The 22,412-nt window shown below is 42.5% G+C and overlaps 2 protein-coding genes across 4 annotated transcripts in view; both read right to left on the reverse strand.

The window, feature by feature from the left end:
- Window positions 1–22,412, reverse strand: part of LOC115631050 — a 67,487-nt gene continuing 45,075 nt past the window's right edge. For 2 of the 3 annotated variants that reach the window (XM_030527688.1, XM_030527696.1), the window contains 7 exons: window positions 7,523–9,329; window positions 7,081–7,275; window positions 6,363–6,528; window positions 5,084–5,237; window positions 4,876–5,018; window positions 4,576–4,789; window positions 1–2,415 (listed from right to left, as the gene is read on the reverse strand). In XM_030527688.1, coding sequence (XP_030383548.1) covers window positions 218–2,415; window positions 4,576–4,789; window positions 4,876–5,018; window positions 5,084–5,237; window positions 6,363–6,528; window positions 7,081–7,275; window positions 7,523–9,329 — 4,877 coding nt within the window. In that variant the 3' untranslated portion in view covers window positions 1–217. Of the gene's footprint in view, window positions 2,416–2,863; window positions 3,160–4,575; window positions 4,790–4,875; window positions 5,019–5,083; window positions 5,238–6,362; window positions 6,529–7,080; window positions 7,276–7,522; window positions 9,330–22,412 lie in introns of all 3 variants that reach the window. The other variant, XR_003996206.1, reaches the window with a different exon arrangement.
- On the reverse strand, window positions 12,967–13,852 carry LOC115631067 (mitochondrial cardiolipin hydrolase-like). The gene is made up of 2 exons (XM_030527713.1): window positions 13,799–13,852; window positions 12,967–13,749 (listed from the first exon to the last, which is right to left on the reverse strand). Exons 1-2 carry the CDS (start codon window positions 13,816–13,818, stop codon window positions 12,987–12,989), a joined length of 783 nt encoding a protein of 260 aa, XP_030383573.1. The 5' UTR covers window positions 13,819–13,852; the 3' UTR covers window positions 12,967–12,986.

The following is a 22,412-nucleotide window of genomic DNA, read 5'->3' on the forward strand; positions in this document are numbered from 1 at the left end:
TATTAAATGACTTTTCTATTAATCCGAAATACTATTTAAAACAGTCGGTGACTGAACTACTATAACTAGGCAGCTTACTATAATAGTTATTGATACGTGGTATAAGAACATACATAGATACGAGTATATACAAAACATTACAAAACATTTATGGCAAGCGGTCATTGGAAGTTGGAAAAATCCTAGTAACAACTTATATGGGATCCACAGCTAGCGCTTACTTGCTAAAGTTCTCGATCTGCTGGAGCACCCAGCTACGGGATGCCGCTGGGCTCATGTGCGACGGACAAACAATGACACTGGAAAGATCATGTAGCGTGGCCTTTGTTGGTTTTGGGGCTATCTGTGGCGGTTGCTGCGAGTTGCGCGATGGGGGAGGCGGCGGTGGTGGGCTTTGGGGCCGCTTCATGTTATAGTCTCCGCTACGCTTTTCATTGTCATCGCTATAAATGGCCGAGTCTCGAAAATCCTTTTCCAGATTATCCTCCACATCCTGCTCGTACTCGAAGTTCGTTGGCAGCTCGGCAGCTGAGCGCTTGCGCTGCTGCTCGCACATGCTGTCGCTGGAGGACGTGAGCGAGAAGACCGAGTCGCGTTGCAGGGATGCCTCCGAGCTGGCCACGATGCTAAACAGTGTCTTGGGATCGGCGTAGTCCACATGAGCCATACGCTCGCCCACTGCCTCGCTGCCCTGACGATGCAGGATACTCTGGCGGCACATTTCGCTGACGTCAGAGACTCGCCGCTCGGGTGGCCTATTTGAGCGCCCGAAGGCCATGCTCAAGTTATCAATGGACTTGAGGGCACGGGGAAGTAATGAGAGCTCCGAGCTGGACACGTTCTCCAGTGATGTTTTGCTGCTGTAACTACTGCTGCTGAGAAGGCGCTTCATTATATTCTTCTGAATGGGTCGCGGATGAGGTGCTTCGCTCTGAACTGTGTTCTCACCCTGCGACAAGTTGCTCTGAGAGCTGGAGTCCAGCGAAAGGTTGATCACCGTATTCTGGCTATCCCGCTTCACCGTCGACCCGGAGGAACTGTTGGAGTCGGTGCTGTCGCGCTGAAGCTCGTAGCTGCTATGCTGACGTGTCACTACATCTTCGCCTACGCGTTGGAGGACGCCTTCCGGCGAGTAGACGAGTGTCACATAGTCGGAATCGGGTCGTGCCGCTGGGGCTGTGGATTTCTTCTGACGTGCCTTGAAGTACTGACCCGATTTGGCGCGACCCAGCACTGGGGAGAACTTATAGGGTACATGCACGTTGCGCAGCAATGTCTCATAGATGGGCTCTTCGCTGACGGGCTCCTGGTCACAAGGTTGGTCGGACTGCTCTTGCTGCTCCAACTCCAGCGGTGGGGGCGAACGTGATGGCGGACGTGGTGGCAGTCTTAGCTCCTGTGTGGGGCTCAACGGGCTGAGGGGGGTCGTAGAAGTTGAGTTGCTTTCACGTCTCTTCTGCTGCTTATTGTAGATGCGTTCGAATTCCTTATTGTTCTTTAGTAGGTCCAGTATGACCTGTGCATCACGTTTGGATTTCTCGGCCGGCGACAACGTCTCGTATATGGGGGTGCTTTGCTGCTCTTGCTCCGCATCGACTGCCGTAGTCTCCTGAGCCTCCTCGGCCAGCTCTACCTCGAGCTTTCTTGACCCCCGAACATCCTCGGTCGATTCGGTAATTTTCAGCACCGTAGCGCTGCTGCTCTCGAACTCGCTGAGATCCATGTAGAACTTGCAAGTCTCTTTCTTGCTGCAGCGCTGCTTTTTCAAGTTGGCAATACGCTTGGGCATTGTCTTGTGATTGTATTGCTTGACCTCGAGGAGTCCCTTTCCCTTGACCTTGCGCTCGCTCAGATTGGGTTTGCTGCCACGTAGCGAGGCACTGTCCTCATCCAGGTCCTCTTCCACGCTCTGACTTATGCGGGGCACCGACTTGCTGCGCTCCTTGAGCGCCTTGTAGCTGAAAATTGGTGATTTGGTACGACTTGCGCGTTGATCCCGCAATATGCAGAGGCAATGCTCGTCCTCGCTGCACTTGCAGTCCTTACTTGGCGATGCATCCCCTGCTGCTGCCTTTCCATTAGCCTTTTCTCCATTCTCGACCGTAGTGATCGCAGTAGCATCCCTGGACTCTCGCTTGCCGCTTCGATAGCGCACGGCTGCCGCGAGCTTCTGCAGAGCCGTATCATCCAAGCTGTTGTTGCGGGTCAGCGGCTTCGCTGGCTTGACAGCCTCCTGTTCCAGCGACTCGTTGAAACTGTCAAAGGAGCTCGAGTTGGTGACGGTCTTGCGCTTGAATTTCGAATTTCGATTGCGGATCTCGCTGCGACGACAGGCATTGCGACGCTCCAGATATGTGGGCGTGGAGGAGTTGGAGTGCAGACTCCATTTCCAGGTGCTGCGATCGGGTGTGCGATCTGCAAGAACTGGACATTAGTAAAGAGACAAAGCCCGAAACATTTTGCTATTTGCGTGTGTCTTTGGCGTGACTCTGTGCGATAAGCGGATGACGTGCTATGGCGTGTGGGCTGCGCTACAACAACAACAACAACAACATCTCCAAGAAGCACAACATTCTAAGCCCAGTACATACATACATACTATACATTACATTATTTTGTATTTAGTTGTTGCGAAGAACTCAAAAATAAAAGCTAAAGCTAAAGCTAAAACCCATGCTCATGCAGCGATAGTTGAGAAAGTAATAGATGTTTAGAAGGAGAACAGACACAAATTAGTAGGCGCATTAAACTGCTGGTTGGGTTAATCGATGGGGTAGTAAAGTTCTAGCATGTGTGGGTTAATATGCAGGACACAGACCAAAGCCAATTCAAACGCAAGCCAATTACGTAACGCAATACTTACGACACTTTTGAGAATTTTTCGTTTTTCGTTTTCAGTATAGTCCGCAAATACCAGAAGTCTACTACGATAGCTTTTGGGGACGGTTAATATGTTTATAATAACTACAATTGGTATGTAAGTTTTGCTTTTGTTTATTCAATTGAAAATTAAGTGAAACTTGTAACAGCTTTTCGTTCATAACAGCTTTTTGTCTTTGGCGCCTATTACAGTCTCTTAGAGCGTCTTAGAAACTACGAGTGATTAGGATTTTCTTTTCATTTTGTGGTGTTTAGTTTTAGAATGCATCACTGGCAATACTACAACGGTAAACATATAGCATATATATATATATATATATATATAGAATAGCAATAATTAGATAAAGGTTTAGGTAATTAAATAAAACATAAAGGCTTTTACTGGATGGGTTAGTTATACAATTATACAAACAGCAATAAAAGATCTGTGCGGCCAAAGCACATGCAGTTCCCACAGACAAACTCGAATCAGAGTGTGTTTCAAATACAAGTACATGTATGTGCCATATTCACAATTAAAATGTGCAAACACACACACACACACACACACTCGCCTCATAAATCAACTTGCCGCAGAGGCGTCGACAGATTTGGCACGATTTTGGCCAAAAGACACCGGAAAAAAACAAAACTGCCTAACGACTGCTACTTGGTTATGTCACTCGAGCAATCGTTCGAGCATGTATGTCGACTCTGTACTGTAAGCAGCCAACTATGAGTGGCAAGTTACACGACAAAAAAAATAGGCCACCTCTCGGAATATCCCATCAATTCCAGCACGCATACACTTATGATGTTCATTTTATCAACAGCTTGAAGCTGGCCTTATTTCTAGTTATCTCTAATGAGTGGCCATAATTATTAAACAGGATCTACCATAATTACTGCCCATAGTACAACCTAAGGACTATGAGTGGCAAGTTACACACCCAAAAAAAAAAAAAAAAATAAGCCACCTCACGGAATTTCCCATCAATTCCAGTACACATATAAAGTATAACGTATAATGTTCATTTTATCAACAGCTTGAAACTGGCATTATTTCTTGTTATCTCTAATCACTTGCCATAACTATTAAACAGGTTCTACCATAATTCCTGCCTAAAGACAAAGAGTGGCAAGTTACACACCCAAAAAAAAAATACGCCACCTCACGGAATTTCCCATCAATTCCAGTACACATATAAAGTATAACGTATTATGTTCATTTTATCAACAACTTGAAGCTGGCCTTATTTCTAGTTATCTCTAATGAGTTGCCATAACTATTTAACAGGATCTACCATAATTCCTGCCTATAGTACAACCTAAGATAGTACCTTAGGTTATGGAAAATTATTTGATTGTAAGTTGTGGAAAGCTCTGTTATAATTTTAAAGTGTACCCACATGACATTCAAAAACTTAACGCCTTGGCTTCCCATGCATAACTGTAACGTTAAACGAAGCCATCGTCCGTCATACTCGTAGCTACACTTACAAGTACATATGTATGTACTCGTAGTATGTATTAACTGATGTAGCATGGGTTGGCGGCATGTGTTTTGGCCACAACAGCGACTGGATAGCTGCTTGGAGCTGAACTCAAGCAGCCATCCAGAAAAATAATAAACGACAACAGCAACAACGACAGCACATGTTAGGTTACCCACACGTTAGGTTTGGTTGCCAACACCAGCACCAGGGCCTCACTTACCTTCCTCGTTGCCCAGCTGAAAGACCAGCTCCTTGGCGCGCATCGGTATGTCGAGCTGCTCGAGCATGACACTCTTGATGTGCTGCGTCCAGACACGCTTCTGGTCACGATTTCTGGCCGTCAGTTTGATTTGATTGCGCGGCTCGTCGAAGGGTATGACATAAAAGCTAGTCGGCTCACCAGGCAAATGCTCACTCAACATTAGATTTTTTTGCTGCACAAAAGCGAAAGAACGTAAGCGTCGGTTTTGATAACTTTGGTGCGAGGATCACAGGAGGACCACTCTAAGGGACCACTTACGTATATAAAGTTTTTGAACTGCAGACGACCGTCCTCCTTTTGCTTGGTTATGATCAGCATTGTGGCAAAGAGCAGCACCAGGCGCGGCTTATTGTGCTCCATAAGTAGGCCTTCCTGTCTCAATTCACCCAGCACAGTAAGCTCTAGCAATTAAAGATTCGTTAGGTCCAATGCAACAACAACGATTTACACTCTTCAGTTTGCTCACCTGGACCCAACCAGCCGTCTAATATACCAGACAATTCCTTGACTCGACTCTGTTGCTCCTGATTCCGTTTAACTTGATCAATATTATGAGCCACTTGCCGCATGATGGAATATGCTTCGGACACTTCCTTGACATCGCAATGCTTGCGCAGGCTCTGTGAATTAAAGAGCGATAGCATGAGGAACAGGCATAGCTTTGGTGCTCCCAAAGAAAGAACCGTCTTATAAAAACAACACAATTGAACGGAACTGTAAATGAGACCTGACTCTTATACTTATAATCATGGTACACATTTGCAAATTGTTTATTTCGAAATGAGCTTTTTTCAGGGACTGTAATCAGTATAAGTGTTGTTATAAAATTTACAAAATAGTGATTATTTGCTAATTATATTCATTTTCTCACAATATAATGATTAATTTTGAGTTATTCTTTACAGCTTATAAAATAGTCATTATTTTTGAGCAAAAAACTAAAACTCATAAAAAAATATTATTATTGTTTAGGATTCATTTTTTTTTTTATCAAATATAAGTAAATGTAAACTATAACTCAAATGAATCATTGTACTACTGTGAGAGAATGAATAAAAACTAAATCGTTTAATCCGAAAAAGTAGGATATTGGTATTGTAAAGATCTAAATACCAATTTATACTAATGTTATCGAGAAATGTATGTGTAACGGAAAATAATTATGTTATTTGTATTGTAATCGAATTATGGTCGCACAGTGTTATGAAGAAGATGGCCGTCGACAAAACACGAAATTGAAACTCGCGGAAGCTCCCCGAAACTTACTGAAATTTATTCGTATTTATATACTCAATAAGCACTTATCCAAAATGTCATTATCATTAGAATTCAAACAAAAGCATAGCCAAGTGTCTTTTCATTAAATTTTAGGACCCAGCTTTAATACTGACCCTTACAGGTATGGATCATACCGTTTTCAGAAAGTTACTAAATAAAAATAATAAAATAATATTTGCCGTCCCTGGTTTCCATATGATACAAAAATAGGAGATATGCCACTAAAGACTGCAACTTCATTATTCTCATTGTGCGCACGTACATATGTACATTACAATAAGATTCGTGCAGGCCACGTACGAGTGTGTCTTACGCTCTCTTTTTCAAAATGCCACACGCCATGCGCGAATACTATCGTGTAATCGAAATGTGTGGCTATTTCTATACAGATGCGTTCAAAAACAGAAATTTGCAGAAACGAAAAATATTGATGTGTACATTGGATAACATGTAGCAGCATTACTTACGTCCAGCAGCAAGTGATATTTGAGTATACGCTGCACCGGCTTCAACAAGTAGGATCCCAACGGCAGGCGATGCTCCAACATCTTCTGCGTGGAGGCCAGCAGCGCGTTCGTATGCGTCGCCTGAAGCAGTTTGGTCAACAACGATATGGCTTCCGGGTAACTTGTGCTGCAATATGCCCAAAATATACGAAATAAAGACACATACAAAGAGAGAGAGAGAGAGAGGGAGAGATAGAGAGTCATAAAGTTCGATATGTGCAATAATTTTTGCCAAGATTTATGGCATGTGTGATATTTGAGGTCTTTATCAGACAAGAGCGCCGACCCTAACAAGCACGGACGCGCAGACTGCTTCAAAATTTGAATTTAAAATCAGCTGCTCGAAGGCGAAGGAGTAAGTACACCACACTTGGCATGATGATGTATGTGTATGTGTCAGTCTTGGCGACAAATCAAACTGCAACAATCAGCCGCAATGACAGTGACAGCGGCCAAGTACGAGTAAATGTCAGCCAGGTCTCTTAAATGGAACATGGCGTGCTTGGCTTCCCAAAACACGGCTGGCCGTTTGACTTCGTTACGAATGGCCATCAAGATCATTTGTAGTCAGGCCGAAATAACGTACCGTTCTTGGCCAGCGGCTGGCTCTATCTGATTTAATGGCACGCAAAGTGTTTCGGGTCGAGAGGTGGGTGGGTTGGTTGGTCAGATCACTTACCAGTAGGTTGTGTACACATCAAAACGTTCGCGCAAATTTATGAAGCATTTGGCGATCTTGTTCGGATCCATACCGGAGTTCATTAGTTGCTTCAGCAAAGTCGCATTGAATTCGTAAATCTCTTCAATGTTGGCAAAGAGTATTTGCAATTCGTCTATGCGCAGACAGGCGCGTTCCTTCCAGTCGTGCAGATAGCTGTACATTAATAAATAAATAAATAAATACTATACATATATCTATATATCTTCTATCTATATATCTTCTCCTTCTCATTCTATACTTTTTCGCTATTTTTCGAATGATGGCCTTAGTCAGAGTAAACGAGTATCTGAAGAACGAGACTATTTGTCTTTCTTTTCTTTTCTTTTCTTTGGGTATTCTTTGATAAGATATTGATCTTCTAAGATATCTTAAATTATAAATTAATTGATACTTGACTCACCCTTTGATAACCTGGCCCAGATCCTCCACATAGCTGCGTTCTGAGTCCACAATTTCAAGGCAGGCGCGCTCAAAAATTGTCAGTCCCGAGTGCGGATCGCCGAGTTCGTTTTCGCTCTCCGCCAAGCTTTCCACACTCGCCAGATAGGAGGTGGCTAGCTTGCCGTTGAGCTGATCCGAGCCGGAGCTGGAGCTGGAAGATGTGGAGCAGATGGAAGATGAGGAGAGCGGTCGGTTGTTAAGCCTGGCAATTTCGGGTAGCATGAGCGCTCCATTAGCGCCCAAACGTCTCCCATCCTTGTGCAAAAACTTTGGCTTGATATCTGTGAGACGATCCAGACTCTCGGCTGACAGCTTGTTGGCCTCCTCCAGCTCGGCCAGCTGCTCGGCGGTGGGCAGCTTGAGGGGCACAGCACCGCCCAGCGTGTTGGCCTTGGCATTCAGACTTTTGGTGCGCGCATATGTGAGCAGCGGGGAGGTGGAAATGGTGCTTGCACAGGCCGCAGAACAGCTGCGTACCAGGGGCTTGGAGATCAGCGGCTTGTTGATGGCCTCGATTAGTTGCGTCCCCGTCTCGTTCAGGGCCTCTGCCTCCAATTGATCGCACAGAGTCAGCTGCTCGATATGTTGTGTAACCAGATCGAAGTTAATCGTGTCCATGAGCTCTACAGGACTGAGTGGCTCGGTGGCCACCACAAACTCCTTGGGGCGCGTGGTATTCACGCCACTGCTGCCACTGTTGTTATTGTCATTAGCATTATTGTTGCTTGTTTTTGTGCAACTGCTGTTGCTGTTGTTGTTGGCAGTGGTGGTTGCGGTTGTAGTTGTGGGTGTGGGTGTGGCTGGCTTTCCATGCAGCAGCTGCGTACTTGTCGCCGCCAACTGCTCCATCTCAATCAGCTTTATGCTCTGCTGGGTCTCGTACCTGGGCAGCGTTAATTTGCGCGTCTTCTGGCCCAGGGCCGTGTCGAAGGTGAAGGGGCAACTGGGATTGGTTGGCGTTTTGTCGTCATCGGCCAGAGTTGGTATGTGGACAGCCGCTGGCGTTGGCGGTGCCGACAACTTGCACTTGCGCGCCTTTTTCTCAGCAAAACTCTTCTCGGCGAAGCACAGGGAATTCAAATACTCGGTGCTAGAATCAAATGTTTGCACCAGTTCGCTGCCAGATTGCGTGGACAGCTTTCCCGTGATCTTCGAGAGCGGTATGTGCGAGAGCTTTGGCTGCTTCGGCGTTGATGTCGCTGCCGGCGTCGGACTCTTCTTGATGTAGCGACAATGTGGCACAGGACTCTGCGAAGGACTGTTCAGTAGTTGCTTCTGCTGCAGTGCCTCAATGTCAATGGCGTCCACGTGCGGAGCATCGGCATGTGTGATAATGCGCTGGACATTCGGGGATAATGCGATGATGTGATTGCCGCGTCGACTGCCCGTCGATGAGTTTGAAGTTAGGCTGAGGCTGCTGCTGTGGCTGCTCAGTGACGATGCCCTTGGCGTGCCACTGACTTGTGGTTTGACCAGCCGACTCAGCTGCGCACCGTCTCGCTCCTCGCGCAGACCGGCAACCTGAAGCGAGGCCGCGAATGCATCTGCGGCTCTCTGCTCTAAAGTGTAGCTCCCCTTCTGAGGCTCGTCGCTTTGACTTGAGTGGCAGCTGCTGCTGGAGTTGCGTTTGGGCGTCTCTTCGTCGTTCGCGTCCCCGTCACTGTGGTCGTTGCCGTTGCCGTTACTTTTAAGCTGGTGTGCTGCCAAGCTGTTCGTCAATGTATCGTAAATGCCCAGCAGCGAAGGTGCCAGTTCTGTGGAGCTGCCTGCAAAGAAGAATGGCCAAATGTGAGTCAGTATCAAGAAAATCATACATACGAGCATATTCAATAGAGCGCTGCACGCATGCGCACTACTGCATGTGCACGAATGATTCATGTACCTTTAAATGAATACCAAACATATATTGCAAATAGAATTAACGTCTTATGACAAAAAACCACCGCTATCTGACCTAGATAAGTAAGTAAGTAAGCGCATCTACTCTAATACTTCTACTTAGATGGTTTGATTAAAGTTAGACAAAATTAATCTAGTAATCAAATGAAATATAAGAAATTTATTTCAAGACCTGATGCAAAATCGATCGTTTTATTCAGAATTTGATTTATACTTGAAGTGAATCCTGATTGAATGAATGAATTGGAAGTGCCTTGGACATCGAATGACTTCTACAACGAACGAACTCTTTCGAATGCATGGAGTAATCAATATAAATAATTATATGTTAACAGACGCGACTTCGGTTCGACATATGACAAAATTAATCTAGTAATCAAATTATATACGAGAAATTTTTTTCGAGACCTGATACAGAATTCATGCTTGAAGTGAATCCTAATTGAATTAATGAATTGTAAGTCCTATAGATATCGAATGATTCTACAACGAACGAACTCTTTCGAATGCATGGAGTAATCAATATAAATAATTATATGATTATTTCAATAGTTCCGGTAATTAACAGTCGCGACTTCGGTTCCGCATATGACAAAATTAATCTAGTAATAAAATTAAATACGAGACATTTTTTTCGAGACGTGATACAAAATCGATTGTTTTATTCAGAAGTGCTTAAAGTGAATCCTTGCTTGAAGTGAATCCTGATTGAATGAATGAATTGTAAGTCCTATAGATATCGAACGACTTCTACAACGAACGAACTCTTTCTAATGTATGGAGAAATGAATATAAATAATTATATGACTAATTTAATCTAGTAATCAATTGAAATATATGAAATTTATTTCAAAACCTGATACAAAATCAGAATTATTCAGAATTTGTGCTTGGAGTGAATCCTGATTGAATGAATGAATTGTAAGTCTTATAGATTTCGAACGACTTCTACAACGAACGAACTCTTTCTAATGTATAGAAAAATGAATATAAATAATTATATGATTATTTCAATAGCTCTGCTAATTAACACTCGCGACTTCGCTGGCGTGCATATGTATATGTATTTGTATACAAGTGTATGTATGTCAGTCAGCTACGAGTTCACCAAGAAGCAGACGGCGTGATACTCTTAAACACATAACTTCGTGATATTTGCCATAATTGTGTTGCGTAAAATGAATTATGCTAGAAAATTGTTAACAGCCATGGGACAGAGGAGAACATGCAACAGCAGCAGCAAGCGCACACTATATTGAGTTGTTTAGCCGCAGGATGCATTTGCAACAAGCATAACGTGCCCATCAGTCAGACAGTCACTGCGCATGTTCTTACAAGTCTCTAAGTCTCGTTTGCTGCTGCATAAATAAGTAGGTTGCCAGCCAGCTAGCCAGACGGCCAGCCAGGCAGCCAGCTTGCCGATGCCGCCGCCGGCGAGACTGACATGTGAATTGATATGCCAACGCAGCATAGCAATTCCGGCCATAGCCTAATCGCAACGTGAACGACTCCGACTTCAGTTGCGGCTCCAACTCAGGCTCAGACCCAAGTCAACAGACAACGGGCAACAGTCAACGGCAATTGGCATGGACATTGTGGCATTTCGCATACCAAAGCGACGCCGGTCGCTCTGTTTGCTCATCATTGCACACAAATAGTTCAATTAATCAAAAGCGCTCACAACTGCGGATTTAATAACATTATCGACAGCTATATGTATGTATGTATGTATGTGTGTATGTGTTCCGTACGTATACAAGTACTAGATACAGCGATCATTATGACAGTTGATATATAAATTATAGAGCATGTCAGTTAACAGACGCCATTGTGGCGTGCATGAAGCAAACTTTAATGATTGCACAAATCAATATTTGTATGGCCAGGAATGTGAAGCTTATAGCAGAGCCGTGTACTCACTCAGTCGTTAAATGGGGGAGCCCAACAGATTTCATGAATTGAGATATGCCGTCCAGTTTAAAATAAGACACGGATTTTCTGTTCCACGACTAGAAAATGTTTATTAAGGCCCAATCTAACGAAGTTGGCAAGACCGCTCGGAGCGCGACAAATTCTTTCCGCACCGCCGCCTAAATCAGTCAATTAGGCTTAAACAAACTTCAGCACCTCTGGTAACTGCAGCTACTGGCTTTGGCAACAGCTTTGGCCATGCGGCAACAGGTTTTAGCTGTTTAGAATCTGTGCGAGCGCACAGTAGCCGACGGGCTACTTTTCTAATTGCAAACCGTGTCAATGTGGCTGCTTCAATGTTGCCAGCAACATGTTGCAAGCACCAAAATTTACATCAGACCAACAGGCCTGCAGACCATCACACCGATCATCGACAACAGCACGAATAACAATTAGTTTGCATGAGTGCCACGCCCACGGGCCCACTGACAGACTGACTGACAGACAGACTGACAAACTGACTGACAAACGCTGTCTGGCTGACAAGTAATAAACATGATTTGTACATTTAATTTTGCCATCGTAGTATTGCTAGATTTTCTTTGCCGTTGTGCATGCGTGGGCAAGAAATGGCAGCAACATCTGCCAGCTTCCCGGCATCAGCGCAAAAGTGCAGCCTGACCCAGTTTTATGGCAAAGCGTTTGCTTAATTGCTGCCGTGGGCCGGCAAAAAGCGGTCCGTTGAACAGGTTCGGTGCCAAAGAAATGTCCATTAAAAAAAAATCAAATGCACTAAAAGTTGAGTCAAGAAAGGAAAACGAAATAATTGCAAAAATGTTTAATTAAAAGCCGCGTTTTGTTGATTTGCCTATCGTCTTAAGCCGGTCGACCGACCGACTAGCTAACTGACTAGCTGGCTGAGAATGTAACTACAACTGCAGCTGCAACTGCAACTGCTGCTCCTGTTGCGCAAATTGTTTAAACAATTTATGGCATAATTATAAGCGACAGTTTTATTGCTGATTTCAGCAGCTGAGCCCAAGAGGCGACGACTCCAAGTTGGCCCATTTGCAATCAGGCTGCCAGACAAGTTACGAAGGTCGTCGCCGATTGGTTACGGCCGCGTCGCTGTGGGGATACGATGAAGAGGGCATTATGCATAGAGCGCTGTTGAAAAAGACCCCAACAACAAATTGCCCTGTCATATGTATACAAGTAGTATGGTGGAAAACAATAGGCCAGTTGTAATCGGAGTTGCCGTAGCTCTCGCTGTCGCAGTCGCTGTCGCCCTCGCTTCATCGTGCCACAAATAGTATGTAGTGTCAACTGTCAAGACGACACACAAGCCAACCAGAGCCTAAATCCCAGGCCGGTTTCATTTACAAATGTCACACAAATCCCTTTTAACGCTCGAGCGACATTTTCTACCTATTTCTAAATCTTATGACACACACAGCTCTTTGTTAGCCATTGTGGGGGGGCTCTCGTCTTGTTGGAGTTGCTGGCTTCAGGTATCAGCACACTGAACAAATTATGAAGATTATAAAGCTTTTAAGTTTAAGCCAACTTAAAATGTTTAATTATATTAGTTCATATGTTTGTAAATTCGGATTCTAAAATCTGCACCCAAAAATGCTTTCATCAACAAATCCCAGATAGTCTAGCGTCTGAAGTGGGGGATTCTGTCTCCACAGCTTCTCATATAACTCTTGATACTGGTCAGTCACATTAAAATTCGATGTCATCACCACGTTCTCATAATTGTTGGCCGTGCCCTGGTGGGTCCAGTTCAGAGAGCCAGTCATAATAAACCCCTTGCAGTTCCACAATCTACAATGTATCCGCTTCTCCTGCTCATCCAGGTCGAGAATGCGCTTCCGGCCATCGATTATGCAGAACTTGTGATGCAATGTCAATCTATCAGAGGCTGCATGCACCGGTATTCCCATGCGACAAAGGGTCACCACCACCGATCCCCGCATATATATCATTTGCGAGTCGGTGACGATGCGTAATTCGACGCCCCGGTCCCAGGCACGGACAATGGCATGGTAGATAAGGCGATGCGAAATGGTGAAATGAGCAATGTCTATGGAATACTTGGCATTGTCCAGGTACATCACAATCCGATTTACCCGACAAGTCTCACAATATTTCTTTTTGCAACCATTGGAGGTGTGATACCCCGGGCTCCTGGTGGGCAGCTCGTTGAAAATAACAACGTCTGTCGCATCCGGTTCACCGTAGATGACTACCCAGAACTTGTAAAGCTTATATTCCATTCCGTACAGCCGACTGCGTATCGGCGGATAGCGGCATATCTTCTCCCAGTGCCATCGAACGTATTGCCGCATTTTCGCATAAAAGCCCTTACAGCTGCAATGCATTTTAGTAGAGGAGCTCACCAATTTTGACAAATACTTACGGATTCACTATAAATCCCATGACAGTTAAATTAAGCTGCAATATTTTTACGAACATTAGGGTAGAACTACACTCGTGCACAAATTTGCCAAGAATGCCGAGACTTTTTCTTAACTCAAACTGTAAGCCCTGCCAACTCAATTTAGCAAAGGAGAATTCCTGATTATGGAAAGGAACGCATGCTATAATTGCGGATAATAGGTTAACTTCCCCGCAGAATATTGTTTGATACAGACATGCTCGCATTTCCACATTATCGGGTTATTGCTATGATAAGCTGTAATGCTTCCTTAATTTTAGATATGACTAGAAAATTCAGTTCAGTTTTTCAAAATTTTAGAAGAACATCTGATATGTGACTGTTGGCCCAACAGTGTTGGGGAACTTAAGAAAGCAAAAGAGTAAAATACACGCGAAGCACTACTTCTCGATAAATAAAATGCCACATTGCGATACTTTCCTAAGATGATTTCGATTTGCTAATTGATGTGAATTTAATAGGTAAAAGAAAACGTCAGTTTGAGATAAACCAAAAACTGTAGTAAAACTACCATCAGGAAACCATCTGTTGAAATTATGACGTTTTCCAGACTTAGGAGAGCCTGGACACATAGTTTGCTGTTTCTAGCTTTTATACTTTCTATGATTCTTGACGGCTATACAAATGGGTGATCTGACGACGCCTTTGGAAGAGATTGATTCTTCATTTCGACAATAAATTAGGGCATTAATAAAAACCAAACATTTGTATTTTGATAAAAATTTACAGTTAGCATTCGCTGATTTATAATATGTATGTATCAGCAGCATTCGTTTTCACTTGGAGTGCCTTAAACTATAGAGTAGAGCTGGATAAACATCGATGATTCGTTGTTTTTCGGGGAAGAACATCGATGTATCGATGCATCGAACTTCTTAAAAATGTTTTATTGATGTTTAAACATAGGGAACTTCATTTTGATTTGTCATATTATTGAAAAAGCTAAGGTTTTGTATTGAATTCAAAACAAACGATATTTTCACAAATTCAAAGAATATTAAAAAAAAACCAAAGAAAGTATAACATACATATGTACAGAAATAAAACTTCAGTGGTGGACAAGTAGTTAAGAACATCGAACATCGGGAATAAAACATCGATATCTAAAAAAAAGATCATAACATCGATGTATCGATGTTTCGTCCAGCACTACTATAGAGCGTGATTATCGGCGTGAACCCCCCCAATTTTTTCGAGTGCAGCGACAGCAATGGCCATGCCTCTTAAGCCTTTTGGAATTTATTGCACAGCTGACACCATTTCATAATATTCGAAAAACGCTTGCAAAACACACGCAACTCCGCGAATGGAGGTGATGAAGAGATTGAGGATGGCGATGGTGAGGGTTGACCGCAGATTGCGCGACTCATTGCTAAAAATAGCCGACCCAAGTGGCCAAAAGGTTAAATTGGAGAAGGTGTTGACAATGGCAGCCGATTTCGCAGGCTACCCCGACGTCCCTAACTTCCTTCGCGGCTTCCTGATTTATGCGCCAATGCAAGTTTTTCATAATTTTTTTTTTTTTTTTACTCCCAACTCGGCTCATTGTCGTGACATTGAATTATGCGAAGCGCAAGGGAAAGTGTTTGGTTATTTCTACTGCTGCTGCTGCCTCTGTCGCAGCTGCGATTGCAATCGGAGCGTCGACATCGGCGTCGACGTTGGTGCCGCAGACGACGACATCGAGCGACAACTAAATCGATTGCTGCTGCATTGTGACATTGGCAGCAGGCTCTGCCTCTGCCTCCGGCTCTTACCCTGACTCTGGCTTTGGCTCGGCACGCACGCAACTTCAGCCGCATAATGCGTTTTTATTTAAAGCTGCAAAACTTTGTTGCTGTTGTTGGTTTTGGTGTGCCGCTGCATATGCATTCGTCTTACTTACGAGCTGAAGTCCCACTGCCAGTCCCAGTCTTCGTCCGTTCGTTGACCAGAGCGCAAGCTGTTGATAGCATTATTAATGCGCTTATGCCACTTGGCCCGTCCGTCCGTCCATCCGTCCGGCCTATCTGTTCCGTCTGGCCAACACCACATTGATATTTTAATCGGCATTTCATTTTGTCTGCCGTTAATTTTATGCATGGCGCCGTCGTTGTCGTCACCGTTCAATGGTTGTTGTACATTGTTGTTGTATGTATGTATGTATGTGGATTTAGGGAAATGCTGCAACTCCATCCACCTATGTACTATTTGCCTACGAAGGTAGCTGCGCTTTAAACTTATTATAAAGTTATCAGAATGCGCTACTATCGGCTTAAATGCTCGTCACACACTACGTGTTAAACAAGCTCAGAGCGTCTTAGCACGCATTTTGCAATTGACATTTAAAAACGTCAAATCGTAATACTCCAACATAGTAGTGTAAAATGCTCGACGCAAGCATTTCAGCCGATAAGACACGCAATTGTGCAATGCCAGCAGGTGTTTAATTGATAGAGGGCCGTTTACTTAACGATAGCTTTACAAATGCTGACTCTCATAAAAGACATCATGCAGTATACAAGTACATACATATGTATATGTATATAGGGTCTAATTTTGCATTTAAGTAGAGCTTATATGCCGGCTTTTTCATCACGAAAGGGTCATGAGCTGCTTGAGGTAGGTCAGCATCGTTTCTAGAGAGCATTTGAATTCGTGCCTACATGAAATAAATAAAGCTCTATTCAACTTCACAAACATTACAGGTTTCATCAATCCCTTTTCGTGTTTGCTTTAGGGAGTTGGTTTTTTATTACAATATTGTGCCCCATATTTTTTATTCTATAAAATTTATCCTTTATAGGTATCTCCGTGGGAATCTCAGACCACTTACTGCTGCTTACTTGCCGGACTGGTTTTCAAATTGTCCCCCACCGGGTTGGAGATTTCCCTTTGCTCTGTATCTTAATGCTTAATTAGCTGTTATATAGAATTACTTTTCCTAGGTTAGGTCTATAATATTCTCTGACCACATATGGCTGTGATTAGGGGCATAGCTGGCCAAATGACAAATAAAATTCCCCCAACGGGTCGGAGGCACTAATAGGCGTTATTGTATAGTTTTTTCTTAGGCTTTCTTATCATTTAAGTTTAAGACATTAGACATTATACTGTTGTATTATTTCTCTTTATTTTATTTTCTAATATTATATTATAATATAAATCATAGTTTTTGAATACGTATCGAAAGCACTATGTGTTGATTTATTAAATAAAATAAAATATTTCTCACTATATTCTAAAGTCTTTTCAAACTTGGGGCACTGTGTAGCAACGATTAGTGCAATAATGTTTTATTTAGTTAAAGGACAGTGCTTGAAGGCTTTCGTGTTCTTTTTGTTTATATTCACTTGAGAAGATTTTTAAATACACACATTCGATTTAAAAGCAACACTAATGCACCTAGTTGATTACTAATGCCGACTGAGGGAGAAGAGGTGTCCAATGAAGTTATCCTCTATCTTAACGTAAAGAACCAAATGAAAGCCACATTCCTCATTGTAAGGTACTCCACGCATGTGTGGACATGAAAGCATAAAGAAATAAACACGCATTACCACAAGCATTACTAAACATTGCTTCAAGCGGATGCAGGCAATACTTCGAAAATAAAAATCCATTAAATATAGGGGCACGAGTAGTCATAAAAATAAAAATTAGCTGGAAATGCTGTGGAAATTAAGCAAAACTCCAGGCAAGGCATTAAATTCTTGAGCGCCGCTGCAACGATCCGCCGTACATAAATATCTATTTTTAGGCAAGCGATGCGTTGAGTCTTAGACACCAAGACATATAAATCACAGGCGCTCTCAAAAGACCACAACTACCAGTGGTCGTAAGGCAAAAAAAGAGCTCAGCAACTTTTGCTTTTAGCATTGCCTTATGAATGGAACCTATCGACGAAACGCTTTCAGCGAAAAGTGAAATCCTTTTAGACCCCATCAAAAACAACAAAAAAATGTAAGAAAATGTCGCAGCAGAAATGACCAAGTATGCGAGTCCCCCTCCCTCCCTATCCCTATCCCTATGCCCATGCCTATCCAGTGCAGACTTTGCAGTTATAAATCTTGCTAATATTTGCACGTGAAGAGAACGACAAACGTTTGCCTGGCCAGGCCGTAAATGTCACGCAATGCGGGGGGAGGGGATAGGGGGGGTGGAGTGAAGACCACGTCTGGTCGTCGTTCGCATATTAGTTTTTCTTTAGCAACGTGCTAAATTCCAAAAGGCGAAAACCCATTAAACAGCAAAGAGTTGCAAAAGTGCTAAAATCTCATAAAGCGGAGGATGTGGACGTGGATGTGGATGTGGATGAGAATGCGAGAGCGATGCGGCAGCTGCATCTAAATTAACCTTCTGAGCACGGGCTTCAGCCTGCGGAGGCATGTGACACTTGTGGCTAAAAATGTTGCTAGCGAGCGATAGCAACAACAACAGCAACAACACTTGCACTTTGCACTCACCAGCCATGAGCCATGAGCCATCAGCCACCAGAAACCAGCCTCAATTGCTGAGTGCCGCGGGGCGTGGGCGTGGTCGTTGTCGTGGCCCTGCCTGGATGTTTTGCTTGCCTGCTGCCAAGAAAACTTCAAGTGTCAGCAGTTGATTGTGTGTAGATTGTTCTGCGGATAGAAGTGCAACTTCTTCTTCATTGTGGCAAACTCTGCGCGCCGCCGTTGACTTTGACATGACGAACTGCCGCCTGGCATTTCGTTGCATATGGAGGCAGCAGCAACGGCCTGTCGGCAACATTGCGTCCGCCGCCTGCATGGCCAGCCCCCCAGCCTCCCAGCCCTCCACCTACCCCCTACCCCCTACCCCTTCGCCATAATCTACACCATCATCGTCGGCGTTGCGTTTTTATGCCCTTTTCTAAATATTTTGCTGAGCCCCCTTTCAATGCTGCCATAAACGTTTTGTTGTGTTCGTGTTTTATGCCCTGTTCTGATGAATGGCAAACAGCTCTAGGCATAAAAGTGTGAAAATATTTCTAAAAATAGTCGCGCTCTGAACGCACAGTGTGGAATATTGGCAACCACGCAGGAGATATTTTTGCTTTACACTCGCACATAAATAGCTTAGAGTTTATAAAGTCGAAAATCGAACAAATATAATTTCTATACATTTCTCCTTTTATATGAAATAATTTTTGAAAAACTTTATTAAAAAATATAATCTTTTATTATTTAAGTATTTTAATTTTAATTTGTTTTCTTTTATCTCTTGTTCCTATTTTTTCATCTCCACTTCCTTTTTGTCAGGTCTAAAACGACTGCATTATTTGTAGATTAAATAAATAAATAATGACATTTCCGGCGTTATATTTCAAATTTTGCCCTTCCATCTCCTTTTCGTGTTCTGTGTTCTAATTATAATGAGCTCTTCTTATATAATTCTTATATAATCCCCGTCTCCTCACATTTAACTAACCAGCATTAAATACACATGCACTAATGCAATACTAATCAAAAAACCCCTTTAAGATTATTGCTACATTTCTTTCATATTAAGTTATGTTTTGTTTTTTTAAATATTAAAAGATTGTAAGATTTTGTAAAAAATGCCAGTATTATTTGCTATTGGTTTTCAAATAAATATAATATAAATATAAATTTACCGTAAAATTTGTTTAAGGGGATTTTATTTTTATTTATTTATTTTATTTATTGAAGCTATGCTTGAAAGGGGGCTTTCTATTTAGATACGAGTACAGCTCGCTTTTATTTGAATTAACATTTAATTAATTTTTTTTTTTTCAAAATTACTTTATTTGTTATGCAGAACAGCTATTGGGGTTATTAAAAGTAAATGCTTAAAGTCCTGCATATGGAAAACTGAATATAAAAATGTGTTAACTGGAAACACAGTGGGCGATTAATTTTGTTTTTGGAAAATTGTAAGACCAACCTCAAGTTCTAACGTTCGAATTTATTGCTACCATAATTTTGCAAACTGAAATAGTTGGTTAAAAATATATTCCAAATTTTTTTTTTGTCTGAACAAATACAAAGTGTCACACTGTGTGCTGTGGCGGGTCCACATAAAAGACCAGAGCTATGACATTCGCCAAACTAATTTCATTTGGTCTGTGGCGTGCAGTGAAGTTCATGTTAATGGCAATGCTTAGCGGCCCCAAATATGGGACTCGGAACATAGATAGTCATGGCCAGTTCAAGGGCTTTTAAGGCCAGGCATTTTGGGAGAAATTGCTTTTGGCCAATGCATTGAAAGTTGTAATTGTGCCGTTTTTGGGCAATGTTGGCGATAGTTTGGCTTGCGATAAAGATGTTTGGTATTTGCTGCACGGCTTGGACTGGAGAAGAGTGTATTTGAGTAAGACTCTTATATAAGCAACTGCAGCAACAAGCCGCCGCCACATCAATCAATGCTTAATCAAATTATGCACACACAATGCGCAATTCAAAATTAATTAACTGATAAAATGCGAGAAAATTGAAAAGTCTTTAATGTAAAAGCTGCAGCAGCAGCAGCAGCAGCAGACGACGACGATCGCAGCTGGCGCCAGTTGACCCGGCATCACAAATGCCAGCGAGTCCAACAAACCCAGCATCGACGACTTATTCCACCGCCCACATACTCTTTCTGGTACTGCCGACTTATGCGGACGTCCGTCGCTGGCTGGCATCGCTAATCTGTGCGGACAGCAAACATTTTGCGTGCGGTTTTCAGCATGCTGTCCATTTCTCTTTACTCGTACCTCCTCCTCCTCCTCCGCCTCCCATCGGCTTTCCCAATCAATTTTCCCCACTTATCTAATGTGAATCGCAACGAAAGCAAGAGTTGTTGTGCTTGCTCGGCCACTTAAGTTGAAGGCAAACAGGAAACGTCTGTCAAACGGTAAGTCGCATTTTTGATTGATTACCAGCTGCGTTGGAGTTACAGTTGGCAGTTGGGCTTTTGACGCTTATGTGCCAATAACTGGAGCAGTTGACTGCGCCCTTACTATATCGACTGTAAACATTGCACAACGAGCAGACGCATAAATGTTGGCTGTGGGTGTCAGCTCTTCAAATGCATACAAATAAAGAGTTATACAAAATTACAAAAATAAATGAACATCTGCTTGTAATTCAAGCAGTTAGTCAGTCACTCAGTCAGTGGGGATCTGCTAATATCATGTTTTTGCACTTTTGAAGGTTAAAAGTCCAAAGACTGTGGCAAGGTGCATTGCTTTAATTACACGTTAACAACAATATTGATTTTAGATACGACCCAGACATGTACAGGCCGCCATAAGAGCGGACGTTTTCATTATTGTTGTCGTTTCTGCCGCTGACATTGACTTGTTAACGGTCCAAGCCAACGAGAAGCTACCAGCACCGCTAATGAGCTCTATAAATAAGTGCTGCGTATCGCTTGGTTAAATTTGTATTGGCCTGGAACGTCCGCCCTGACCAAGCGACCGAGCGACACTTACATGCCTAAAGCGTCAACAATGCATTCACAGATACGCACATATGGCAGTCTGATGGCGAGATATCTTCGTTAACAAGCTGCAGCCCCATCCCCATCCCGCTTCGCTTTACAACAAGTCAATCAACGCAAATCGCATCGCACCCAAAGCAACTGCAACACCAATACAAATACATTTTTATATACATACATACTATACTATATAACAATACGATATGCATACAGTCAGCGGGCATCAAGTGAATACGCAAACATTTGACCTTGTCAACATACCTGCAAATAGAGTAAAATAAGAAACACAAAGTCAGTAACAGACAAATACGAATTCAAAATACAGTTAAGAGTTAAGATACCAGGCCTTAAATGCTATTCTTTTTATAAGGAATTTCAGCTTAAAGGCTTCAATTTCATTCCAAGAACTTAAGTATTTATTTTGCATTTTAATTTATTCTCAAAAAATAAAAAAATATCAACGCAATATTTTTTTTTTTGTATTATTATTATTATGTTGAGAGGGAGAATCGGCCTGCAGCTTAACACAACAGTTCGATATATATATAGAAATTTTATTTATTAAGAAATTTACAGAAATGTGGCTATGTGAATACTGCTAGTAATTTTAAATCATGCTTATGCGATGATGGTAGCGCCGTGATTCGAACAGAGTGGGATTCGTGCTAACTCGTTAAACTGAACCCCGCCCCAAAATCTTAATAATGAACTAAAAATATATATCACTGGGAAGCGCCTTAGCTTTGCAATCTTTGGCAACCCAAAAAGATTCTGAAACAAGAGATATTTAAATTAAATGCTGTCTCTACTGATTCCTTAGCGCCTTCGTATGACCTAAATATTATCAAAATATCCGAGTTTTTGAACCGGCCTTTACTTCTGGCCCCTTAATTTATGAACAGATTTTCAACATTTTCGGAAGGAGTTTAACAAAATAGTATCCGAATCCCTCCAAAGATCTTTATCACTTTTATTTTTCTGCTCTACGCGTAATTTTGAGTATACGATTATAACCTTCAAATATAAATTTACTTTGAAAAAAAAAATAGGTTTACAATATGTTTGCCCATTTGGGATTAATTTTTCCACATCCCAATCTTTTATCTAGCGCAATTTAAAATTTGCTTATTTTAAACAGGCTTCTTTA

This window comes from Scaptodrosophila lebanonensis, unplaced genomic scaffold, assembly GCF_003285725.1.
Source record: "Scaptodrosophila lebanonensis strain 11010-0011.00,11010-0021.00 unplaced genomic scaffold, SlebRS2 tig00000001-arrow-pilon, whole genome shotgun sequence".
In the NCBI taxonomy this organism is placed as follows: Eukaryota; Metazoa; Arthropoda; class Insecta; order Diptera; family Drosophilidae; genus Scaptodrosophila; species Scaptodrosophila lebanonensis.

Excerpts from the sequence above, each read along its gene's own strand:
- LOC115631067 (XM_030527713.1), bottom strand. The coding sequence starts at position 13,818 with ATGGGATTTATAGTGAATCC. Across the intron at positions 13,750-13,798 it reads ATGGGATTTATAGTGAATCC|CTGTAAGGGCTTTTATGCGA; the intron begins GTAAGTATTTGT and ends AATGCATTGCAG.